Here is a 23,045-nt window from a genome sequence, read left to right on the forward strand (position 1 = left end):
ATCAGAGAGGGAGGAAGGTCTCCACGCCAGCAGACAGTCGTATGCTGCCCAGGATGCAGAGATGCACAGATGTCAGCAGTAACAGTGCTGTACTTTAATAGATGTCTGTGCTTGGTTATCAGCCACAGCTGCTTCATTAACATCATGAGTCATATTAACAAACACTGAGTTCTTCTATTTATTTATAGCGTCATCTCTGCTAGAAAGTAGCCAGATAAATGACATGTCATTTCTAAAAGGACATGTCTTGTAGACGTGGTGTGTTTCCTCTGGAGTTAGTTAGTTAGTGTGGATGCTGGGAGCTAAAGAAGAGGCTGGCTTTCAATCCTAGACAACGATGCACTTCTTAGAAGAACAACAACTAAAACCAAAGAGCACAAGTAGTTCTGAGTTCCTCTGACATCTAGAAAAGGTCAGAGGTCAGACAGGTGTCCCAGTTACTTCCTGGTCATGGTTTGCTGTATCTATGAGCAGTGAATGGTGGACGCGTCTCCTGTCTCTCCTGGACTGGAATTAAATCAGGTCTCAACAAATGAAAGAGCTGTCACGCCTCGTCTCTCTGGCCTATTTCTCAGGTGTGTTTCAAGACGTGCTGCACAACAGCTCCAGCTGACACGGATGTAAACAGTGGACAGTAGAGTGGATGATGGATTAGCATTTAGCATGGAGCTAACACTGTCCATCAATGTAGTTCCTGGAATGAATCCTTCCTCTTTTCTCTGTAATGTCTGATCCAACCTTCTAAATGATCAAGGACATCTAGAAATGATTGATTGTTTTTCTTTTAGAGAAAATAATAATATACTTGTATGAGTTTGGCATCATATAATACTGTATGTTTTAGATCTATGCTTTTATAAGATTGATAGAAATACAAAAATATATTTCCAAAATAAAAAAGTGAAATGCTTGTTCATCTAGGGACTGTGATGACAGTAGTTGTACTAAATGCTTGTGAAACTGGGAAGAGGATTTAAAAACCAGATCATTTGAGCTGAGTTAGGCTTTAGTCTGTTCCTCTTCTTGGTTATCACCTCTCCAGCTTTGGAGAAGACCCTTTCACATGGCACACAAGTTGCAGGCATATGAAAATCTTCTTTGTCAAGCTTGTAAAGATTTGGATCAACTGCCGCCCTAGAGTGCCAGTATTTTAAAGGCTCTTCTCCTCTGGAGAGGTAGGACTCAGACAAATACCACTGAACCTCCACTGTTGCTTCTGCCGTAGCATTTTGGACTCTGAGTTGCAGCTGCAAGAAATCAGAACAGAAGAAGGTGAAATCCATTGTCTGTGTTTTTGTCTCAAAGAAGGTTTTTCTACAGACTAATGCAACCAAGCAACTCAGCAGTCCAGACGTTCCCACAGGTTGTCAGGGTCAGCCTCTTGTGTTGAGGGACCAGGGACGTCCTCTGTTGTGGACTGTAAAACAAATGGAAATCCATCCAGTTGTTTGATAGAGCATATATACAAGCAATGATCAACTAAAGAGAAAGCTATTAGCTGTGATGTTGAGGGTGGGACATGTTCTGATCTCCTCAGTCCTGCACATTCTGCTGTGACTCTGGTAACTGCCTCCTGTGCATTGGTCTGGTTGACAAATGTTATTGTTTTGAACCTTGGCTCAACAACAGTTGCCGTTGACAGGACCTGAATGTTTTCCACACTGCACCTTGCCAATAAAAAGTGCAGCAGATTTAGTGTCAGTAGCTGTGAGCATGGATGGAGTAGGGATGTGGACTTGATAGGAATGATGGGTATGAGCTTGGATGCTGACACCTTCTTCTCTACTGAAAGCTCAGTAGTAGCCAGAGACAGCGGCCCCAGAACCTCAAGGCATTCAGCCACAGCCTCGTAGTCCACACAGCTTAGTGGCACCACATCTGTTGTTAGTGATGCAAGTGCTGCTCCCACTGGCTCACGCTGCTCATGTAGACGTTGGAACATGAGGAAAGTGGAATTCCACCTGGTTTCAACCTCTTCAATCAGCTGATGAGCTGCTTTTTCAACTTGTTCCTGGACCTCTGTCAGTTTCTCCTTGGCCCTTGTGCTGGTTTTGAAGAAACAAACAACTTTTCTGGCTCACATCCAGATCTCTGCTAGTTCTGCTGTTGCCTCCAAATTTAAACTGTGCCCAGAACAAGGTATGTTGTGTAGTCTAAGAAGCCTAGCACTAGCCTCCATATTTGCCTCATTGTCAGTGAGCAGACAGTGGATCTTGTTTTTAAGGCTCCATTCGTCAGTTCAGAGTTCTTTGGCGTTCTTTAGGTTTTCAGCTGTGTGGGACTGAGGGACTTTAGTGACACCTAACAGAACACATGACACTTTCACTTCCTCTATACAATGACAGGTGACCCCGAGGAAGGCGTCCATATTTCCAGATGTCCACATGTCTGCTGTCCAGCTGACTGCCACAGTCTTCTCCAGCTCTGCTCTAGCTTTCTCCTTGGCTTCTTTCTACTTTGTCTCCACCATGGCTCTCAGTGCTTGTCTTGTGGGCAGGACATATGTTGGCTCAAGCTTGTTAACAAAGGCTTTAAAGCCTTTATCCTCAAGCACAGAAAATGGCTGGCAGTCCTGCACCATCATGTCTACCAAGGCCTCATCCAGTTCAGCTTGTCGCCCTTTAAAGCAGAAAATGGAAATAGTTATTGACACAGAACTTTTTCAAATGTATTATTGTTGTTTTGTATCTTTTCCATTTTAATCTTGCTCTGTCTTTTTAATACATATCCATGCTAGTTGCCATAGGCTAACCATGTCCAGTTCCTCCAGGAGCAGCAGGAGCAGCAGGAGCAGCTGGATTGGGTGTAGTCTCAGGGTGTCTTGAGTGCAGGTGCCTCAGCATTGAAGAGGTGTTGTTATTAAAGGCCAGCTCTGGAGCACAGATCAGACACTTGACCTTTGTTGGGGTAATAATGTCAAAGTGCTCCCACACATAAGATCTGCTTCTTTTAGGGGCCTCTCCTCCATTCTCCCTATCTCTCCTTTCCTCACTGTCAAACACTCAGACTATCACACAAACACTTAATGCTCTCACACTGGCTTTACACTCACACTTTCACAACTGACTAATGAACTAACTAAATCAATATGTATACAGGTATGTAAATCAATGTATATTGTGTGAATGCCTATGTGCCAAGTTCATCTAATGTTCTACTAAAACCTTAAACTTCACTCTCCCTGGTTCTAAATCAATGAAACTACGTAACGGATGAAAAACTCTCCTCCTCTCAAAAACCCACAACCATCTGAGGGACCGTGTCCATTTCTAATCATTGTGAGTTTGACAATCCCGCCCTGCATTCAAACCTGGAGTGACACGTGGCTGATGACGGCCGATACGCGTGTGACGTGATGAAGCTTCATTTGGGGAGTCACGTGATGTTTGGACTGATGAAGCCAGGCATCCAAACATCTGGTGGTGATACTTGTGCTTTGAAAGCTCCACACTGTGTCGAGCGTCTGCTTGGAGCAGAACATCTCTAGTACGTAGTGCTTATTCCCTCGTGTATGATGATGAAATGTTTGGTTGAAGTTTAACAATCACCTCTCCTCTAGTTAAATGGATGGAAATGAATAAATGTGTTTTATATCAACTAGTTGAAGTATGATGATTGGACAGAAAAGATCTGACTGAAATCAAATGGGAGTTTGTTCAAAGGTTTTGTTTGTAGTTTTGGTTCAACTTGCTTGTACATGAACTCATTGTTTTTTCCTTTCTTGTATTTCTTCTTTCTAGTTTTCATGGTGCTGGATAATAAAAGCCATTTAAGCACCAGTACGTGACTCTCCGCCTCATTCAGTGATTCCAAGGGACAGCTACAGAGAAAAGCACCACGTCTGAACCATCTCACATCATCAACGGAGACCAGCAGCCAAGTCTACATCTTCCACCAAGATGACCAAGTAAAAGACAGTGTCTAATCTCTGGAGGTACAACACAGGCAGTGAAACACTGGACTGGAATAATAAAGAAAGGACAAACACACTACATGACACCTGGAGTTCAATCTCCTAAATGAACAAGTCTTAAAGGTTTAAGAGCTGGAATGTCTGATGAATGTGATCCCCACCAACTTGAAGCTGATAAACAATGTTCATCTTTAATGCTCCTTCAGGAAGTCATGTAGGGGGTGTGAGGAAGAAATGGACTGAATGCCACACTCTCTCTCTGCCCAGGCAGACTCCATGATGCTTCACTCTACACCTTGTTCTATGAAGCTCTGTCCATTGTTAATAGTCAATCTGCTGCTTTTTAAAGCTGACTGAAGTCATCAACCTCTCTCTGAATCTCTGACCTTCCTCCTCAGCGACCTGAGAGGCTCCGTTCTCTGGAGGATTGGAGCAAAGATCAGACTTTTACCGTCACAGTCTGAGCTCAGAAAACAATTCTACAAAGTTCAGAGCTGCAGGGTTTTTGTGTCCTTCGCCGTTTTCAACATTTCTGCATCAGAATGACTCAAAACATCCTGAAAGTCGACAAAGAGAACCCAATCAAAGACAAGAAACAGAAATATTAGACTTGTTTGTTCAGTAAAATGAGCCAATGTTACATATCATGTCCTCCTTGTGTCCAGTATCTGCTGTGACCTCCTTGTAACTAAATGTTTCTGGTAACAGCTGATCACTGGTCTACAGCAGCTTGTTCCTCAGAACAGAACCACTTCAGTTCTGAGATGTTGGTGGGTTTCCTCACATCAACTGCTGCTTCAGGTCCAACAACAAATGTTTTTCATCTCAATGTGATTTTACCTGTAAAATAAAGGTTAAAGGAAATAATCTAATAAAAGGATTTCAATATTCATATCATGTATTATCTTGTGTCTATGTTAGTTAACCATGTACTAAAATCTGCAACATCCTTTGTTACAACTTCCAACATTAGTTTAGTGAAGTTAGTTTTAGCCCATCAGCTAACCTCCTCTTTAAGCTAGTCGTGCTGGATGGTCTGTTGTCACCACTAGTGTTGTAATGTCGTACCTGCTCCCTTACTGACAAACATGTCAGTTATTTTACAGCACTTTGCTGCATCTGTGGCCAGTGCTTTTATCTTTTTAATCCTCTCCCTCTCTGCTCCACCTTTCCTCTTGGCCTGAAAACAGGAAACATTTGTGTTGACTCCTCCTCTCAGGCTGTTTCCTGGTTTCAGTTTAGTTTCTCTTTCTCTCCGTGTCAAACTCCGTCTGAAGGTAATGAAGCAGTTTTGAATGTTTTCTTGGTTAACATCAGATGTCAGCAGCTCAGCTCCAACAGAAGCAGCAGAAATCTGCAGCTCCATAAATTCACGTTAATCTGAGTCAGAGCTGAAAGTCCAGAGTCTGGAGGAGGACTAGTATGAAACTGATCCTCCATTTCTAGTCTCTGCGTGATCAGCGCCAGACCTGCTTCCTAAATATGATTTCAACTTATGTGATTATTTCCATCCATGACACAGTCTTTGATTTGAAATCTGTCTCTAGAAGTTTGATCTGCTTTTCTAACGGGAAGCGCTGAAAGTAACTAAGTACTTTTACTCCAGTTCAACATAGAGACGCTTTCTACATGATATACACATTTCTATCTAGAATATAGAAGAGTTTAAAACATGGAGTGGACATGAGATATGTTGTGTTCATATGTAAATCTATGTCTGATATCTAGAGTTTTCTATCTAGAAGGTAAATCTATTAAAGACTCAAGTGGTGTTTCTTGTCACCTCCTCAGTATATGAATGAAAACATATTAGTGTGAGATTGTGTTTCTCCTGGTCCCACTGTGCTACATATCTGCTGACAAGACACCACAACATGTTACAAGACAGAATACAAAAGGAATAAATGAACAGAAGGTTTACTAGTATATGAAGAATGTGTCTAAAAATATATACAAGATATTTAATGTCTGTATAAAATATAGAAAGTCTATGAACTGGAAGATAGTATAAAATATATACGTTGATCATGATGGACCTGAGTTTGTTGAAAGTCTCAGTGTCAGTGAACGCATCATGTGTGTCCTCCATGGCTCCATCTAGTGGACGGATAGTAGAAGTACAGCAGCTGATGAATAAGAGCCAATCAGTGGAGGATCAGCTGATCTGTTTACAACATGAATGATTAGTGTTTCAGCAGCATGGACCAGAGAGAGGACAGACTGGAGGGACCTGGACCTGGACCTGGACCTGGACCTAGACCTGGACCTGGACCTGGATCAGAATCTGGAGCCAGCTCTGTGTCCTTGAAGAGCGACCGGTCAAAGGAGATTATTACAAATTTTAAACAGAGTCAAAGGTAAGTTATTAATATTTCATCAGAATTATAGGATTTTAATCAAAGGGAATTTTCCTGAATAATTGATCTAATTTAATCAGTGATGTTTTTCTATCAGGACCCGTCAGAGACCAGAGTCTGATCACCATGAACCCAGCTGTGTGTCCTTGAAGAGCGACCAGTCCAAGGACTTTCATATTGATTTTAAAGGAGGACGTGGTTCTGATCCAGAGAGGTAAAGTGTCAATAAATCTGTCTGACTTGAGGAGCTGAGGATAAATAAACGTTGACTTGCTCATGTCTGTTTCATCTCTGCTGCTTAGATGTTGTAGATGTTTCCTCAGAAGATAAACAGATGTTGATCTAAAACACCACGGACACACTGGAAGAAGAAGATAGACAACATATAGATATACAGTAGAACAATCACTAACTTTATACAAGTCACATGGTTTGAGTAACTTGCTGAATTCTTGCTTATTTTACAAAGATCTTCTAAAATGGCCGACACAGTAAGTGTCAGGCCTTAGAGGAGGAGACAGATAAGAGACTGATCTTTGAAGCAGAGTAGTGTCTTCAGTCTTTAATCAGCTGTTCAGTCTGTGTCCATGGAGACAAGTCTTCATTGTGTTTGACTGTGGACTAGAGAGAGAGAAGATGAGATGTGTCTGAGGAGAGGAGGAGCTAAACTAATGCTAAGCTAACCAGAGTTCATATAGACCCAGTCTGCACATTAGTATGAAACATTGAGGAAGAGAGTCAGCAGCTCCACGTCTGAGGCCTCGGCCTGCAGGTCTTCTTCATGGTAGAGACTCAGATGAAACTCATCAGATGTAACGCTGCAGAGGAAGTGGAGCTGGAGAATAAAAACTCCTGCTTCATCTACGTTCTAGTCTTCATGGACACTCGTGACCTTTGGTTTATTCCTGGAAGAGTGAACATTGTTATGTCCAGAAACTGAACTGAGACAAAGACGTCTGGACAAGAAGACGTTTCCTCCAAGTGTTCAGCTCTAAATGACTGGTGGGGAGTTTAGGTTTTTATCACCTGAAGGTCACATGACTAGAGTCTGTTAATGACCTGATACTCACCTGGACCTGGACCTGGACCTGGAGGAACCTGTTCTGATGAACCTGGTGGTTCTCTGATGATCCATTAATGTCCATAGACTCCTCAGATGTTTAGAAGATGAGGACATTGTTGTCTCTTGTCCTTCAGGTGTAGGTGGACAGCTGAGTCCTGACCTGAAGACCTTGTTTGAGTCGTAGAGAAGATAAACTCAGGATGAGTTGGGGGGAAGGACATCCAGGCTATTTTGTGTAGACACTTTGTTTCTAAGTGTCCAAAGTTAAAATAGTGAAATATGTTTGAGGAGACAAAGAAACAGCTGATGGCTCTGAGGTGAAGAACATGTGCCTCGCTAGGATTATCATCTCTAACATGATCAGTCAGAGAGTCTGAGGTTTCTTAATGTTTCTGTCTGCTTTGTTTTCTGTGTGGCTGATAATGGCCTGTCAGTCACTCACTGTGGACTGGTGGACGTTTTACAGTCTTCAGTCTCTGGCTCTGGGTTCCTTCTCCAGCTGATTCATCAGGGAGGCAAAGCTTTATGAAACAGCTGCAGACTGAGCTGTTGATGGTCAGTGGGATCAGCAGGACTAGTAAACCTTTACCACTACAGAGACTCATCTGATTCACTCTTCACATCCACATGTCACTCCAGGGACATTTACCTTGTGTTTGTCTCTGTGTGGACAGACATGATGAGAGCTAATTGTTGATGATTGGTCCACAGAGTCCACCAGCAGAGCTCAGAGGTTCTCAGTGGTCCGTCTGCCCAGCAGCATCAGACACAGCTGGACTCCATCTTTCTGGTCTGTACATGTACAACAACTACTTTCCATCATCTCCATGCTGCACTTTGTAGACCAGTGGATTGTCAGTGTGTCCAACATGGATCTGATGTTTGTCTCCATGATTTCAGTCTGCTTGTGTCATTCATATGGTATTCTGTTCCAGCTGCTGGAGGACAACATCATCACTTTTGTGAAGAACCAGCTGAAGAAGATCCAGAAGGTTCTGAGTCCAGATTACCCAGAATGCTCAGAGACTCAGAGGGAGGAAGAGGAGGTGTTGGAGGGTGAGGATGAAGAGCAGAGGAGGAGCAGCAGAGATTTATTTGTGAAGATCACAGTGAACTTCCTGAGGAGAATGAAGCAGGAGGAGCTGGCTGACTGTCTGCAGAGCAGTAAGAGGATTTCTCTAAACATTGAAGCTGCTGGAGAAATGGGACATTTACTAATGTCTCCAGAGATGAACCAAGATATATTCACACACTCATTCTTTAGAGCAATGACATGTTGAAATATTTACTGGAGAGTTTATTCATTCATCTCATGTCTTGTTTCTTCATTCAGGACTTGAAGCTGCAGTTTGTGGACGTAAAGTTAAATCTACTCTGAAGGAGAAGTTCCAGTGTGTGTTTGAGGGGATTGCTAAAGCAGGAAACTCAACCCTTCTGAATGAGATCTACACAGAGCTCTACATCACAGAGGGAGGGACTGCAGAGGTCAATGATGAACATGAGGTCAGACAGATTGAAACAGCATCCAGGAAACCACACAGACCAGAAACAAGCATCAGACAAGAAGACCTCTTTAAAGCCTCACCTGGAAGACATGGACCAATCAGAAGAGTGATGACAAAGGGAGTGGCTGGCATTGGGAAAACAGTCTTAACACAGAAGTTCACTCTGGACTGGGCTGAAGACAAAGCCAACCAGGACATCCTCTTCATATTTCCATTGACTTTCAGAGAGCTGAATGTGTTGAAAGAGAGAAAGTTCAGCTTGGTGGAACTTGTTCATCACTTCTTTCCTGAAACCAAAGAAGCAGGAATCTGCAGGTTTGAAGAGTTCCAGGTTGTGTTCATCTTTGACGGTCTGGATGAGTGTCGACTTCCTCTGGACTTCCACAACACTGAGATCCTGACTGATGTTACAGAGTCCACCTCAGTGGATGTGCTGCTGACAAACCTCATCAGGGGGAAACTGCTTCCCTCTGCTCGCCTCTGGATAACCACACGACCTGCAGCAGCCAATCAGATCCCTCCTGAGTGTGTTGACATGGTGACAGAGGTCAGAGGGTTCACTGACCCCCAGAAGGAGGAGTACTTCAGGAAGAGATTCAGAGATGAGGAGCAGGCCAGCAGGATCATCTCCCACATCAAGACATCACGAAGCCTCCACATCATGTGTCACATCCCAGTCTTCTGCTGGATCACTGCTACAGTTCTGGAGGATGTGTTGGAAACCAGAGAGGGAGGAGAGCTGCCCAAGACCCTGACTGAGATGTACATCCACTTCCTGGTGGTTCAGACCAAAGTGAAGAAGGTCAAGTATGATGGAGGAGCTGAGACAGATCCACACTGGAGTCCAGAGAGCAGGAAGATGATTGAGTCTCTGGGAAAACTGGCTTTTGATCAGCTGCTGAAAGGAAACCTGATCTTCTATGAATCAGACCTGACAGAGTGTGGCATCGATATCAGAGCAGCCTCAGTGTACTCAGGAGTGTTCACACAGATCTTTAAAGAGGAGAGAGGACTGTACCAGGACAAGGTGTTCTGCTTCGTCCATTTGAGCGTTCAGGAGTTTCTGGCTGCAGTCTACATGATCCACTGTTACACCAACAGGAAGACAGAGGTGCTGGAGGACTTCCTGGGAGGAAACTACAATGACTCACCTCTGGATGAATTTCTGAACAAAGTCATGATTAAATCCCTGGAGAGTAAAAATGGTCACCTGGACCTGTTAGTTCGCTTCCTTCATGGCCTCTCTCTGGAGTCCAACCAGAGACTCTTAGGAGGTCTGCTGGGTCAGACAGTGTCCAACCAGAGACTCTTAGGGAGTCTACTAGGTCATAGAAAGAACAGTCCAGAAATCATCCAGAGAACCATCAACAACCTGAAGAAGATGAACACTGATGAAATCTCTCCTGACAGAAGCATCAACATCTTCCACTGTCTGATGGAGATGAACGACCTCTCAGTTCATCAGGAGATCCAAGAGTTCCTGAAGTCAGAGAACAGATCAAAGAAGGAACTCTCTGAGATCCACTGCTCAGCTCTGGCCTACATGCTGCAGATGTCAGAGGAGGTTCTGGATGAGTTGGACCTGAGGAAGTACAACACATCAGAGGAGGGACGACGGAGACTGATCCCAGCTGTGAGGAACTGCAGAAAGGCTGAGTGAGTCCTGATGTGATCATTAACAGAATCAATCAGTGGAGATTAGTAGTTTAGTTCTTCAGACGTTCTCATTCTTCTTCAAACAGTGTTCCACTTGTTCACTGCAAACATCGCAGTCAGTTGTATTTAGTCCCAGATGTTCTCCAGCTGTTTAAAGCTGTTCTTCTAGTTATTGACTCTTTTCTTTCTATTTCTCTGTCTTATTATTCTCTCCATCAGTAAGTTAGTTTAGCTGAAGCAGCCTCTGAGGCCTCACGTTACAATGATGAGAGGATATTGAAGGCTGTTTCTAGAGTACAGAATAATCCTGAAGTCAGTGAAGTGGCTCCACATCAACATCTATCTAAAGCTTGTTAAGATCAACATGAGCCACCGTAAACTACTGATCATCCCACACAGAGACTGACCCATCAATGGAGCATTTTATTGACTGAGTTCAACGTTTCATTTTAAGGAGAGAAGTCGAGTCACATGGTCTTGTTTTTATGTCTTTCTTTCTATTTGTTTCCTGTCTTGTTGCTTTAGAGAAGAGTTGAAACAGGAAATGCTCAGAGGTCTGAATATATAAGAGCAGAACCGTAGAAGTCTGACTTGTTAAAGAGATCTGAAACACACAAAGGTCAGAGTTTAGTTTGACAGATAAAACCCTGAGAACATCTTTGTGATGACTTGATGGTGAAAAGAATTCAACCTGATTGTTTGTTCATTATGTTTGTGTTGAACAACTAAAGTTGAGCCAGTCCTGTGTCCTCCACATGGAAATATTTCACCATGTTCATCCTGAATGATGTCCATGTCTGAGGTTGTCAAGTGATGGGTTTCATTTGTGTTGGACTAAAGACTAAATGTTCCACTTGTGGACTGAAGCTGACGGCAGCAGGTCGACAGCAGAGATCATCTTTCCAACTGGTTAACCGAGCTGAACTCAGTCAAAAGATCCAGAGTCCATTAAACAGTGAAGACAGTCCAGATGTTTGTCTCATCCAGATGTCCTCATGATGGGATCAGATTAGGGTTGCCAACCGTCCCTTGAAAAACGGAATCGTCCCGTATTTAGAAACAAAAGTACGCGTTCCGTATGGAGCTGAAACAGGACGCACTTTGTCCCGTATTACCGTGAGAATCCAAAATAGAGTAAAATGTCAATGGAATGAATGAATAACAGGACGCTTTATATGAACAGTTACGGTAAACTTATTCCCAGGCCGTCTCCTGCTCTGTGACCAATGAGCTGACAGCAGGAATCCCTCTCATCTCATTGGTCGAGGTACTGTTGCTTGTGAAGAAGATACCAGAAGACAACAAAGCAACAACTTTTCCTCACACTTTCTGTTTGCACTTTTCTTATTGTACTATTACAAGAGGAATGTTCTGCTTTCTATTGTTTTATATTAATTTATACAGTTTTAACTGAAGCAGGACAGGTTTCTGTTTTATTCTGTTCATCTGCACATTCAACTAAACAAAGGTCTGAGAGAGATGATGAGAATGATTGTTTCCTGTCAAACACAGTCAGAGAAGATGAGCTGAACCACTGATGTGGAGACAAAATGTCCAACAGGATGTGTCCAACTGTCCACTCATCAAACCCATCATGTTCATAGAAATGTCTTCTTCCATTATAACAGATTTTATTTATTTGTCTCATGACAGACTTGGTGGCTGTGGACTCTCAGAGAGTCACTGTGAAGTCGTGGCCTCAGCTCTGAAGTCCAACCCCTCCCATCTGAAATATCTGAACCTGAGTGTAAACAACCTGAAGGATTCAGGAGTGAAGCATCTGTCTGCTGGACTGGAGAGTCCAAACTGTAAACTGGAGACTCTGATGTGAGTTTTCATTTATTTTCTTCTCAGGCTTCTGAAGAATGGAGATCCAGTTTAGATGAGTTCTCTTGTCAGGACTGTCAGATAGAAAAGGAGCTCAAAGAGTTTAAATGAAGGAGCATCATGTTCCTGAACATCAGCAGGTATCTCCTCAGTCATCAGACGTGCACAGGTACGGGCTATTGTTGCTCTGGAAACAGCCCGTTTGCCCTTAGTAGCTGAGCTGCCCCTCTGGAGAGAGAGCCTTTTTTATTTTGCTGTTGTGTCTACATCAATACAATGAGCCCATAACTGGTAAAGTAGAAGTGTTCATTCATTCATTCATCAGCTGTAACAGCTTGTTCCTGTGGTTGAACAGGAAGTGATAACGTGATCACCAGAGGTGGGAAGTAACAAAGTACAAATACTTTGTTACTGTACTTAAGTAGATTTTTCAGGTGTCTGTACTTTACTTGAGTATTTCTTTTTCTGATGACTTTTTACTTTTACTACATTTTTACTCAAATATCTGTACTTTCTACTCCTTACATTGTAAAAACAGGCTCGTTACTTTTTTAACCTCCTCGGATGACAAGACGTAAAAGACGTGACATGATGGGACATGACTAGAGCATCGGACTAGAGAAGGAAAGTCAATGATGTGCTCATAAAATGAGCGGCCTGTTGGTGATACCTGTTGACCTGATGCTGATGCTGAAGGTGCCTGTTATCAATCCATGGAAATTCACAGGGGACTGACAAACTGAGCCTAGAATTAGACCAGTCGCTTCATATTTAGTAAAAAGGTGATCTATGCACATGAACACAGTTCTAAAGATAAATACCCTCTGATACCCTCCATCAGCTCTACACCTGTGTTCCTGTGTTCTTCTTCTACTGGGTTGAACAGGCAGCCTGTTGACAGCGTTGCCAAGTCAGCTTATTATAAGTGACTTTGGGCTTGTTTTCCTGTAAAGTCTCTTACAAATATTGGTAGTCACAGGTCGTGTTTTTTTGGGTCTTGTTTCTAAAGTGTAGTTGCTTATTTAGGCTTGTTCCCAGATCCATAATAAATTGTCAAGCAGATATTTTCATTAGGTACGGAAGCCCTAAACGGCCATGCATTCATACATTTTATTTCCTCCGTTTTCCCGAGATAACGATGTGCTGCCTTAAAATGTTAAAATGTTAAGTTAAATAAGTTAATAATTGAGCAGGTTAAAAGTCTAAAAAGTCTATATTTCTTGGTTTAGAGAAACCGCGTCAGAGTGAGAGCTCCTTTCTTTGGTTTAGAGAAACCGCGTTGGTGTGAGCGCTCTTTCATTTCATTTCCAGCTATGTTGTGCCGTGTTGTGTTTACCTGCTGCATGCGCCGCTGAGTCGAGTTAGCTCAGAAGAGCAAAGCAGACGCTAATCATTATTGTTGAAGTGTTGTCGACGCTTTTGCCTTGGAAAATAATTATCTGTAAGTGTTACTGTATATGTAGGCAGTTGTTAAATGCTTGTGTATTTTTGTGAGGAATGTTTGATGGAGACTTCATTTCTTATGTTGGCGAAAAACGTACTTTGCTAGCTTTCAGCAGATGCTAACTCATTCATTTTGTCTTGATTAGAGATGCTAATTGAAATGTACTTATACATTGCTTTGCTTGTTCAGTGTTTAACAGTTGTGTTTCTATCTGTAATAATTTTCAGTTTTACGGGAGAAAAAATAACAAAGAGGACTTCATTAAAGGACGAGAAAAGTCCAGCCTTGTTGTTTATTGAAGGACTTTCATTCGTTAGCTGACTGTCTAGCTGTGCACAAGCATACGCACTGCGAGGGCAGTACAAACGAGATAACTTCATTTGTTTTCCCGAGATAATGATATAATTAATTCTTGATCTGGAGATGATGACAGTGTGATAGGTGTCTATTGTCTGTAATAGCAAGGCATAATGCTATTTCAGCCTGTGTCAGGCCTTGATTGAAAAGATATGTGACGCGGTTATCAATATGCTCCTGCTCCTCTGACATTGCTGCACTGAATGATGTTTCCTGCAATGATTTAATATAGCCTACTACAATATTGTTTTGTTTTCTCGAGATCTCGAATTAATTATATCGTTATCTCGGGAAAACAAAGCTTCATTATCACGAGATCTCGAGAAAATTATCCCGTTATCTCGGGAAAACGGAGGAAATAAAATGTATGAATGCATGGCTGTTAAGGGCTTCCGTAATTAACTAATAATAACTATATACATAGGCCTATACAATATAAGGAGAATTAATTAGTAACCCTGTTAAATTTAATGATGTAATAATTGGCCAATTTTACAAAACTGGGCTTCCACCATTTGAAAGACCAGCAGCCGCCACTGGTACGAGCCAATCAGAGGCAGAGCAGGACAATCTGTTTGTTTCTAGTTAGGACGTTTAATTGAAAATACGCGTGGATGATGGTGGGCTTTAGGAGAGGTTTTGAGGAACAAATGCCCGGGACAAAGTGGTTGAAATACGGGAAGAAATATATCAAAGACTGGGAGAAATATAAAGTTCCTGAAGCTCAGGGAGAGAAAACATAAATAAACTGTGAACCGTGGGCTTGTTTTCACAGGCCTGGTTGCTTATTTGTCTCACGAGATCTGGCAACACACCTGTTGATCAGTTTGAGCTCTGCTGCCACCTAGTGACTGGAGGCTTGTGTATCGTTCAAGCATCAATAAAGACACTAATACTGACCCTCCAGTTTACAACGTTAGCAATGCTATGAGAACACACCGTTTTGATAGTTTATAGCTAACGCTAGCTAGCTCTCGGTTTATAAACCGGGGGCGCTGGTGAGAAGCTCATGGAGTAGATGTGCTTTCAGGGGGCTCTTCCGTGCCAGTGGTAAAATTATTATTTTGACAGTCTTATACATAATTTCATCAGCCTCTGGAGAAACTGTGAACACTGGGGGCTTAACCAGTTATGTTTATGCAACGACATGCCGAAGAAGTCGCCCAAAAACGTCGAGTGGCCTGGACCTTCCTCAGCTTCTGCTAACGTTGATGCTAACAGTGCTAGCGGTAGCCGGCTAGGTCATGATTCAGGCGACAGCGACACTGAACATTTGCCTTTAATCTGGGAGAAAGTTTCTGTCAAGATCCTTGAACATATCAACGGCAGGTTTGATAAATTAGAGCAAACACTAGAGGTGGTGCAGAGCTCTCAAAGAGAACTACTGGAGAAGGTTGAAACGGTGGAAGAGCGAGTTCTGGATCATGAGAACCACATAACCTGCTTGGAGAAGACGGTCTCTGTCCTGAAGGACGAGAACAACGCGCTCAAGTTCAAAATGGATGACCTTGAAGGCCGGTCCCGTCACAACAATATTAAGATTATCAGCATTCCTGAGCATGAAGAGGGGGTAAACCAACAGAATTCATCGAGGCATTAATTACGAAGCTTTTCAGAGAAGACATCGTTGGGTCACCGGTGGTTATCGACCGGGCGCACCGGACCCTGCGGCCGCCGCCCACAGCTGGAGCTGAGCCTCGCTAAGCCATCATCACCAGGGTCCACTTCTATCGGGAGAAGGAGCTCATACTTGGCCTCCGGAGGGAACGACAACTGGAGTACAAAGGCAACAAGGTGCTTATTTTCCCGGACTACACGCCCGATGTGATGCAGCAGCGGCGTGGATACACCGAGGCCCTGGGGATGCTGCGGGAGACAGAGAAAGGGAACGATGGCCGGCCAGCCGGGGTTTTTTGGTAGAAGAAGAAGAGAAGACATTTGGAAAAACTTTAAATACATAGAAGTGGAAAATAAAACTGAATGTCTTGTGGTGAAAGATAGGGAGAAGTGCGGCCAAGACATAAGTAAGTCAAGACATTAACGTAACGTTACTTTCTATTTTAGAAAGCTCATGCCAACTCATGAGGCTGTGGTGAATGTGTCTCATTTTAACGTTAGCCTGGAGCTGAAAACGAGTGAGCCAAACGTATGTGACTAGCCTTTGCACTTGACTAAATGTAGACTAAATGTCATCAGTTTTCGTTGACTAAAACTAGACGAAAATAGTCATGGATAATTCTGACTAAAATAAGACTGAATAAAAAAATGCTCAGACTTTTAGTTGACTGAAACTTGACTAGACTAAAAAGAGTATGAACATGACTAAAACTAATAAAACTAAAATGACAGCTTGACACAAAGACTAGACTAAAACTAAAATTAAAACAGGCCGCCAAAAACAACACTACTCAGTGGTAGGATAAAGTACACAGGCTGCTGTTTTATCTCTTTACGCCCAGAAGACATTTGATCAGATGGAATGGCCGTACATGCTGAAGACACTGAAGTAATTTGGATTTGGAGAAATTTTGATTGAATGGGTGAAAATAATTGACCTTAAACCAGTATCTTCTATTCTCACTAATTCAGACACATCTCAGCCCTTTGAGTTACAGCGGGGTGTGAGGCAGGGCGTCCCTCTTTCTCCTCTTCTTTCTGATATCACCTTGGAACCACTTGCTATAGGTATAAGAGGTCACCCAGGTATTCATGGTGTAAAGTTTGGTGATGCTGAAAGCCTTGTTAATCTGTATGCTGATGATTTATTGATTTGTTTATCAGACCCAATGGTCTCAGTTCCCAACCTCCTGGATTATAGAAAATCATTTAGTAGATTGTCTGGGACACAGTTAACTGGGACAAGTGTGAGTTCATGCCATTGACTAACATGTGTCCTACTTTCTTGAAATCTTTGCCATTTAAATGAGCTACTACTCATATTAATTATCTTGGCCTTAAGATCTCCAGAAACCCCAAACTTTTACTGGAATTGAATTCTTTGGACATGGTGGATGAACTTAAAGCCAGTATTAGAAACTGGAAGTTGCTCCCTCTCTCAATGATTGGCTGCATTAATGCCATTAAAATGGTTGCACTTCCAAGGTTCTTGTATCTCTTTCAAAACCTCCCTGTTTATTTACCATTACATTTTTTAAACAACTAATCCAATGTACAGAAGTGTTCTATGAACTCCAGATATCATGCAGTTTAAAGTCATACATAGACTGCATTATTCCAAAACTAAACTTAATAGAATATGTGGATCAGTGTCTTCCATGTGTCATAGATGTAACAGAGCTGAAGGTTCACTCTCACATTTGTTCTGGTACTGCCCAGCACTGGACAACCTTTGGAGCGACATATTTAACTGGTTCTCTAGGCAATATAAAATAAATATTCAACCGGACTGTAACCTGGCTATCTTTGGTTCTTCTGGAAGGATATCAACCCTCCCTTCCCACTGTGAGCAGGTTCTCAAAACGGGCACGGTAGCAGCCAAAGAACTGATTTTACTTCATTGGAAGTCTCCATCAGCGCCTTGCTTTAAGAGGTGGCTCCATGAAATGTTTTTTGTTTCTAGGATGGAACAGATTCACCTTAGCAGATGGAGTGCACCAACTTTTTAGGAGAAAGCATGGAAGCCATTTTGGCCTTACTTGATGAGACCTAAATGAACAGTCTGTGAATTAGACTGCAATGTGGTGGTGGTTTACGTGTGTAACCTAACCTGTTAGCTGTCATACGTCAATCATTTCATTCCTGTGTTGTCATTGGTTATCAAAGTCACGAGCCCATCAGAGTCAATGAATTGTGTAAGTGAGGGACTAATGGTGCAGGTTAGTGTGATGTGTAGTGAGCATGCAACAAGAGAGACAGACGCTATGGACCAGAGAGCTAAGACGGAGGCTTGGTGGTGTGGGGAGCATTTAAGTTTAGTGGTGGAGGTTGACTACTCGTTGGTCCTGATATAAACTTCTGTGTGACCTGAAGAGGTGAATATGATGCGTCTGCTTGTATCTTGTTCTATATCTAACTGTTCTAGTGTAAAGGGTTAGGGTTAGAGTTCTAGTTTTCAGGCCCCACCGCACACAAGCTTCATCAACAGGCCTGCAACGGTTCAAATCTCATTAATAGAGTGTGTTTTATAAATGAATGTGTGTGGGCCACAGGTTAATATTGAGTTTAGAGTTGTGAATTAAAGCACACTGTTTTAAAGGTGACTTGAAGATCCTAAAGAGATCAGAGTTAGTTTGAAGAGTATCTTACAAATAGTTTGGTCTTGAAGTTAAAGGAAAGGTGTGAAACCAAGAGAACCTGAGAATTTTATTTTGAAAACCTCTTTATTTACATATTGCATTTTATTTTTACTGGACAATCAAAACCTTTACATTTTATTTCATTTAGTAAATAAATACCTGAGGAGGAGGATTATTGCATTTAAAGTAGAGTTGTGGTCATTTAATAAAGTAACCTATATTATTAGAGTTACATACGTTATAAAAGTGACATATAAAATAGTTGTATCTTTCTACAAGGAGCCCAGGCCCAGTCTCATAGTATTAACCACTCTAGCTTTATATTTAACTACATGGGACCTGGGTTACATATGTTTTAGTTCAAACTGTTATTAAAAGTGTTAAAATAACATTTCATGAAGGTTGAAATAGTTTGATGAATGGCTTAAAAATGTAATAAATAAGTTTGAAATGTTTTTTTAAAGACACAGAAGTGCATTATTAAATCTTTCATTTTATTTTGAAAGAGCTCACGGTGAGAGAAGAAGTACCAATGGAGAAAGAGGGTAATACTGGTCCCTGATTGGTCAAAGGTGTGTGATTGGTGGGGTCAGACCGGAAGAGAGAGTGAGTGTAAAAATGAACTAGAGAATGAACGAGAACGAGAGACGATCGGAACGAGCGCCGACGAGTCACCTGGCAGTAATGTAATGCAGAGCTGCCAACTCTCACGCTTTCGCCGTGTGACACACGGTTTTGCCTGTTTTCACACACACTCACGCCACACATCCAATTTCTCACGCAAAAAAAAAAAATCCGATCTTGGTCCGAGACTCTTCCGTTCCTTTTCAAACTCCACGACGGTAGATGGCGCTGATGAGCGCACCTGAACCTTTGCGCTGCGCTACACCTGCAGTGCACCCCTTTACTATCTATGCCTGCACCCCGAAGTAGACAGAAGAAGAGATACAGAGACCAACAAGACAGCAGGAGAAACCAGAAACTACTTTGAGAAGTCTGTTAAAGAAGAGAATCTGAGCTGAGACTAGGCCAGTAACCATGCACACAGATCATAGACAAGGACTTTACCCAGCTTCTGATCTGCATCTGATACTGATTATGCCTCATTTTAGCTATTTTTAATGCATTCATCTGTTTTATTGCTTGAAAAAGTTGTACTGTTTAAGCACTTTATTTGTTGCACTTTATTTGTCTCTGATGGACCATGTGGTGGGAGACTTTGAATGAAGAATAATGTCCCTCCCTAACTAATCTTGTGTCGTTTTTGGCTGAACATAAATCATTAAGTGCTCTTAAGAATACAATTGTTCACAACATAGGTTAGGTTTTAGTTAAGAATGAGTTTAATACCAGTGTAATCAAATTATCAATCAACCTACCTAGGTCAAATCTTAAACACTGATCTATGAATAAGGCTTTATTGTCATTTAGGCACACCGATAGTTTCCTGGTCGAATGTTCAGCTCAAGTCTACAGACTAAGACCTACAAGTCAGGATGCCGAACATGAATCAGAATAAGTTCAGGTATTGCACATCTTTAGCAGACCGCCCAAAAATCCACTAGAATGCTGGAAACCACATCTACTTAATCCAGAATCTCCTGGGGGTGGACCTTCAGCTATGTCTGCTTCACAGAATGTAACCAATATTGTCCATCTTCAGTGGGCTGCAACTATCAACAGCTTTGGACCTCCCCACAAACCACCAGAATGCAGGGTACAACATGGGTACAACATCAAATTCATTACTGTTATCTTATATCTGAGCCACCAATTTGTGTGACTGCGTGCACGGCATAATGTTGGTCACCCACGACAAAATCTCACTCCAAGGTTTTTTGAAAAGTTGGCAGGTATGTGTAATGTAATGAGATAAAGTGGTAGTTTCAGTATCTAGAGGACTGTCTGCTCCACATTCTGGACCTGGACAGCTGAGCTACGCCTGATTGGGGACAACTGGAGACATTTCTGCTCCAAGTTTCTTTGGAGTTGTGCACGTTTCGCTAGCTTCTTCGCGTCATTAGCATTCGCTAGCTAAGTGAATGGAGCATTAGCCGCTGCGTAGCTAAAGCAGCTAACTCTGTGGCTGAGCCTTGCTGTTTCTACACGGGACCGTGAGGATTTATCTGGAACACTGCCGGTACCGGGACAAGTTGTCGGTCGGACGTCGTCTCAGGCGGGTTGCCTGTGGAGACTCCATCTTTCTTTCACCTGTCTGCTTCCATATTGGGCCATTACCTTCAGCCTCGCCCTTTCATCACAGACTCGGACTGGATCAACTTCATTTAAATCACCAGTGTGGGAACACTTTGGTTTCCCGGTGCAACATAACGGTGATGGCACGCGAGTGGTGGACCGGACAAAGACTGTCTGCCGACGATGTTTGGCGGAGGTGCGGTTAGTGATGGGCAATCGAGGCTTTGTTGAAGCCTCGACACGTGATTCAAAAAAAGGTTCATTACTCGAAGCTTCAGTGACACAGTGCTCTATTAGGACATCTAGTGGACAATAAAATGTAGTGCAATGGAGACGTGTCATACTGGTTCATGCTTGTATGGGACTTGATTTGCCATGCACATTCCTATTCGACTACATTACATGGATATGTGGTTTAAAGTTTATTATAAGAAACTTATATAGCCTACAAATAACAATAAAATAAATAATAAAGAACCAATGGGAATCGAACCGTTGTTTCGCTAACGAGAGACCGGTGATTTCACAGTGTACCACGAACCTCAGAAGTGATGCATCGTTGTCGGTGGAGCATTTTGATTTTGACGTCACTGCTACACTCTATGAACCGTTCCTAATTTACACTAATGATTATGTTTCAGTGCTTACATCAACTATTTTGTTTTGCTCTTGGTATCATGGTTTAGTAGTGTTAGAGATTTAAATGCAACAGTGTCAAACCAAATCTCTCTTGACTCATTATTTGCTTCGAAGACTCATCTCATCTCTCCTGAAGAGCCGAGACAACCAAACCAGTGACAGGGTTTCTGAATGAAGCAGTGAAATGGTTCATACGTCACAAAACACGTGATTTGTCCTCAGGGGCGCTGCTAGGGATTTTGGGCCCCATGAAAAGAATCTTTACAGGGCCCCCCAACACAGCAGCGAAATTCTTTGATGCTATTTTACATACAATTATGCATTTTAATGGTATTTTTGACTATCATTACAATATTTGTGAAAGAAGAACAACATGACAGTTGACATGTACAGTAGGGGAAGAACTGAGCACTCTGAATACAATGGAATTCATTTTGATTCATTTATTTGCTGCAACACTGATTCTTAAATTGGAAATAAACTCTTCCATGAAAAAATAGCAATTATAATCAGTGGAGAGAAAAAAATCTCAGCAAAAACAAAAACACCATCAAAATACAAAATGGCCATATATGATTTCTCATCATTTAAGTAGAACTTAATGAAAGAATGGCAAATATATAACGTTGCCGACTGAGTCAAGCTTCCTTTTGCAACCTTTCAATCACTGGTCCTTGCTCAACTTTTCACACCAAAAGCCCAATGCCAAGCCTTCTCACGTGCAAAATCACTTATCAGGTCTTTGAAGTCCAGCTTTCTAGCCAACTGACTCTCAAATGACAGCATGGCAAGACTGCAAAGTCTTTCCTGAGACACTGTGGACCTCAAATATATATATATTTTTTTTTATCATTTTTAGTTTACTGAACGCTCTTTCACCACCAGCAAGAGTAACTGGCAGGCTTGCGCTACCTGCAGCTGATTCAGTCGGACTGAACCATTTTACATAAATAGAGGGGGGGAAGGGGGGCCCTGCAGGCGTTGATGTTGCCAAAACAAATAAAGTTATTGTTACCAGGACATTGAAAATAAAACATTTGTGATTATTTGTTAGTTAATAACTTAGTGTCATTATTTTTTTCTGTATTATAATTTCATCATCATTAGGGGCCTCTCTGGGCCCCCCTCAATCATGGGCCCCTAGAATCCGTCTCCTTTACCCCCCCTTTTCGGCGCCCCTGTTTGTCCTAACCAAAACTATACACGCACTTCTGACTATATGTCTATATCTTATCTGTATATATCTCTCTCTATCTTATCTATATATAATGATATTTTGAACTATCGATGTAACTATGTCTATCTATAAATCTAGTGTTGTCTAACTATGTAACTAATTTATCTATTTCTCTCTGAATCTTACGATCTATCTCCACAAAATACGCAACTAACTCCAACTACAGCAACAAACCAACCTACTATGCAAAGAAACATTCATGAGCACCACTAAATAGGGATAGGATATCCGAGATATCCCTAAACACACTCGATCCCACCAGGTGATTCACATGACAAACCGAACCCCTCAGGTGATTCGTTTGCCGCTGAAGCATTCGAAGCACTTGAACTGCTTCGAACGTCACTCAAGTGCTTCGAACGTCACTAGTCACGTGACCGAACCACGCCTCGGCACAGTGGTTCGATACAATTGCTTCATGAGCTACGGCGCATGTGTCGGAGCCTCGGGTGTCAGAGGGCCATCACTAGGTGCGGTACGTCGCTGGAAACACATCAAACATGCTAACGCACATAAGACGGCATCACCCCGATATGTCTGTCACTGGTGCGAGGAAAAAAAACGTGTGTGCAACAAGTTAGTTGAGTTAGTTTCT

General features: G+C 42.2%; 1 protein-coding gene across 1 annotated transcript in view; it reads left to right on the forward strand.

Annotated features, from left to right (window-relative positions):
* Window positions 1–3,886: 3,886 nt before the first annotated feature.
* Window positions 3,887–23,045, forward strand: part of LOC311509912 (NLR family CARD domain-containing protein 3-like) — a 35,920-nt gene continuing 16,761 nt past the window's right edge. Inside the window, exons 1-7 of the mRNA XM_084575351.1 lie at window positions 3,887–5,190; window positions 6,101–6,270; window positions 6,368–6,484; window positions 8,045–8,123; window positions 8,269–8,497; window positions 8,667–10,494; window positions 12,148–12,321. Coding sequence (XP_084431477.1) covers window positions 6,113–6,270; window positions 6,368–6,484; window positions 8,045–8,123; window positions 8,269–8,497; window positions 8,667–10,494; window positions 12,148–12,321 — 2,585 coding nt within the window. The 5' untranslated portion in view covers window positions 3,887–5,190; window positions 6,101–6,112. The remainder of the gene's footprint in view (window positions 5,191–6,100; window positions 6,271–6,367; window positions 6,485–8,044; window positions 8,124–8,268; window positions 8,498–8,666; window positions 10,495–12,147; window positions 12,322–23,045) is intronic.

Source organism: Chelon labrosus (genome assembly GCF_963514085.1).
Source record: "Chelon labrosus genome assembly, contig: SCAFFOLD_31, whole genome shotgun sequence".
Taxonomy (NCBI): Eukaryota; Metazoa; Chordata; class Actinopteri; order Mugiliformes; family Mugilidae; genus Chelon; species Chelon labrosus.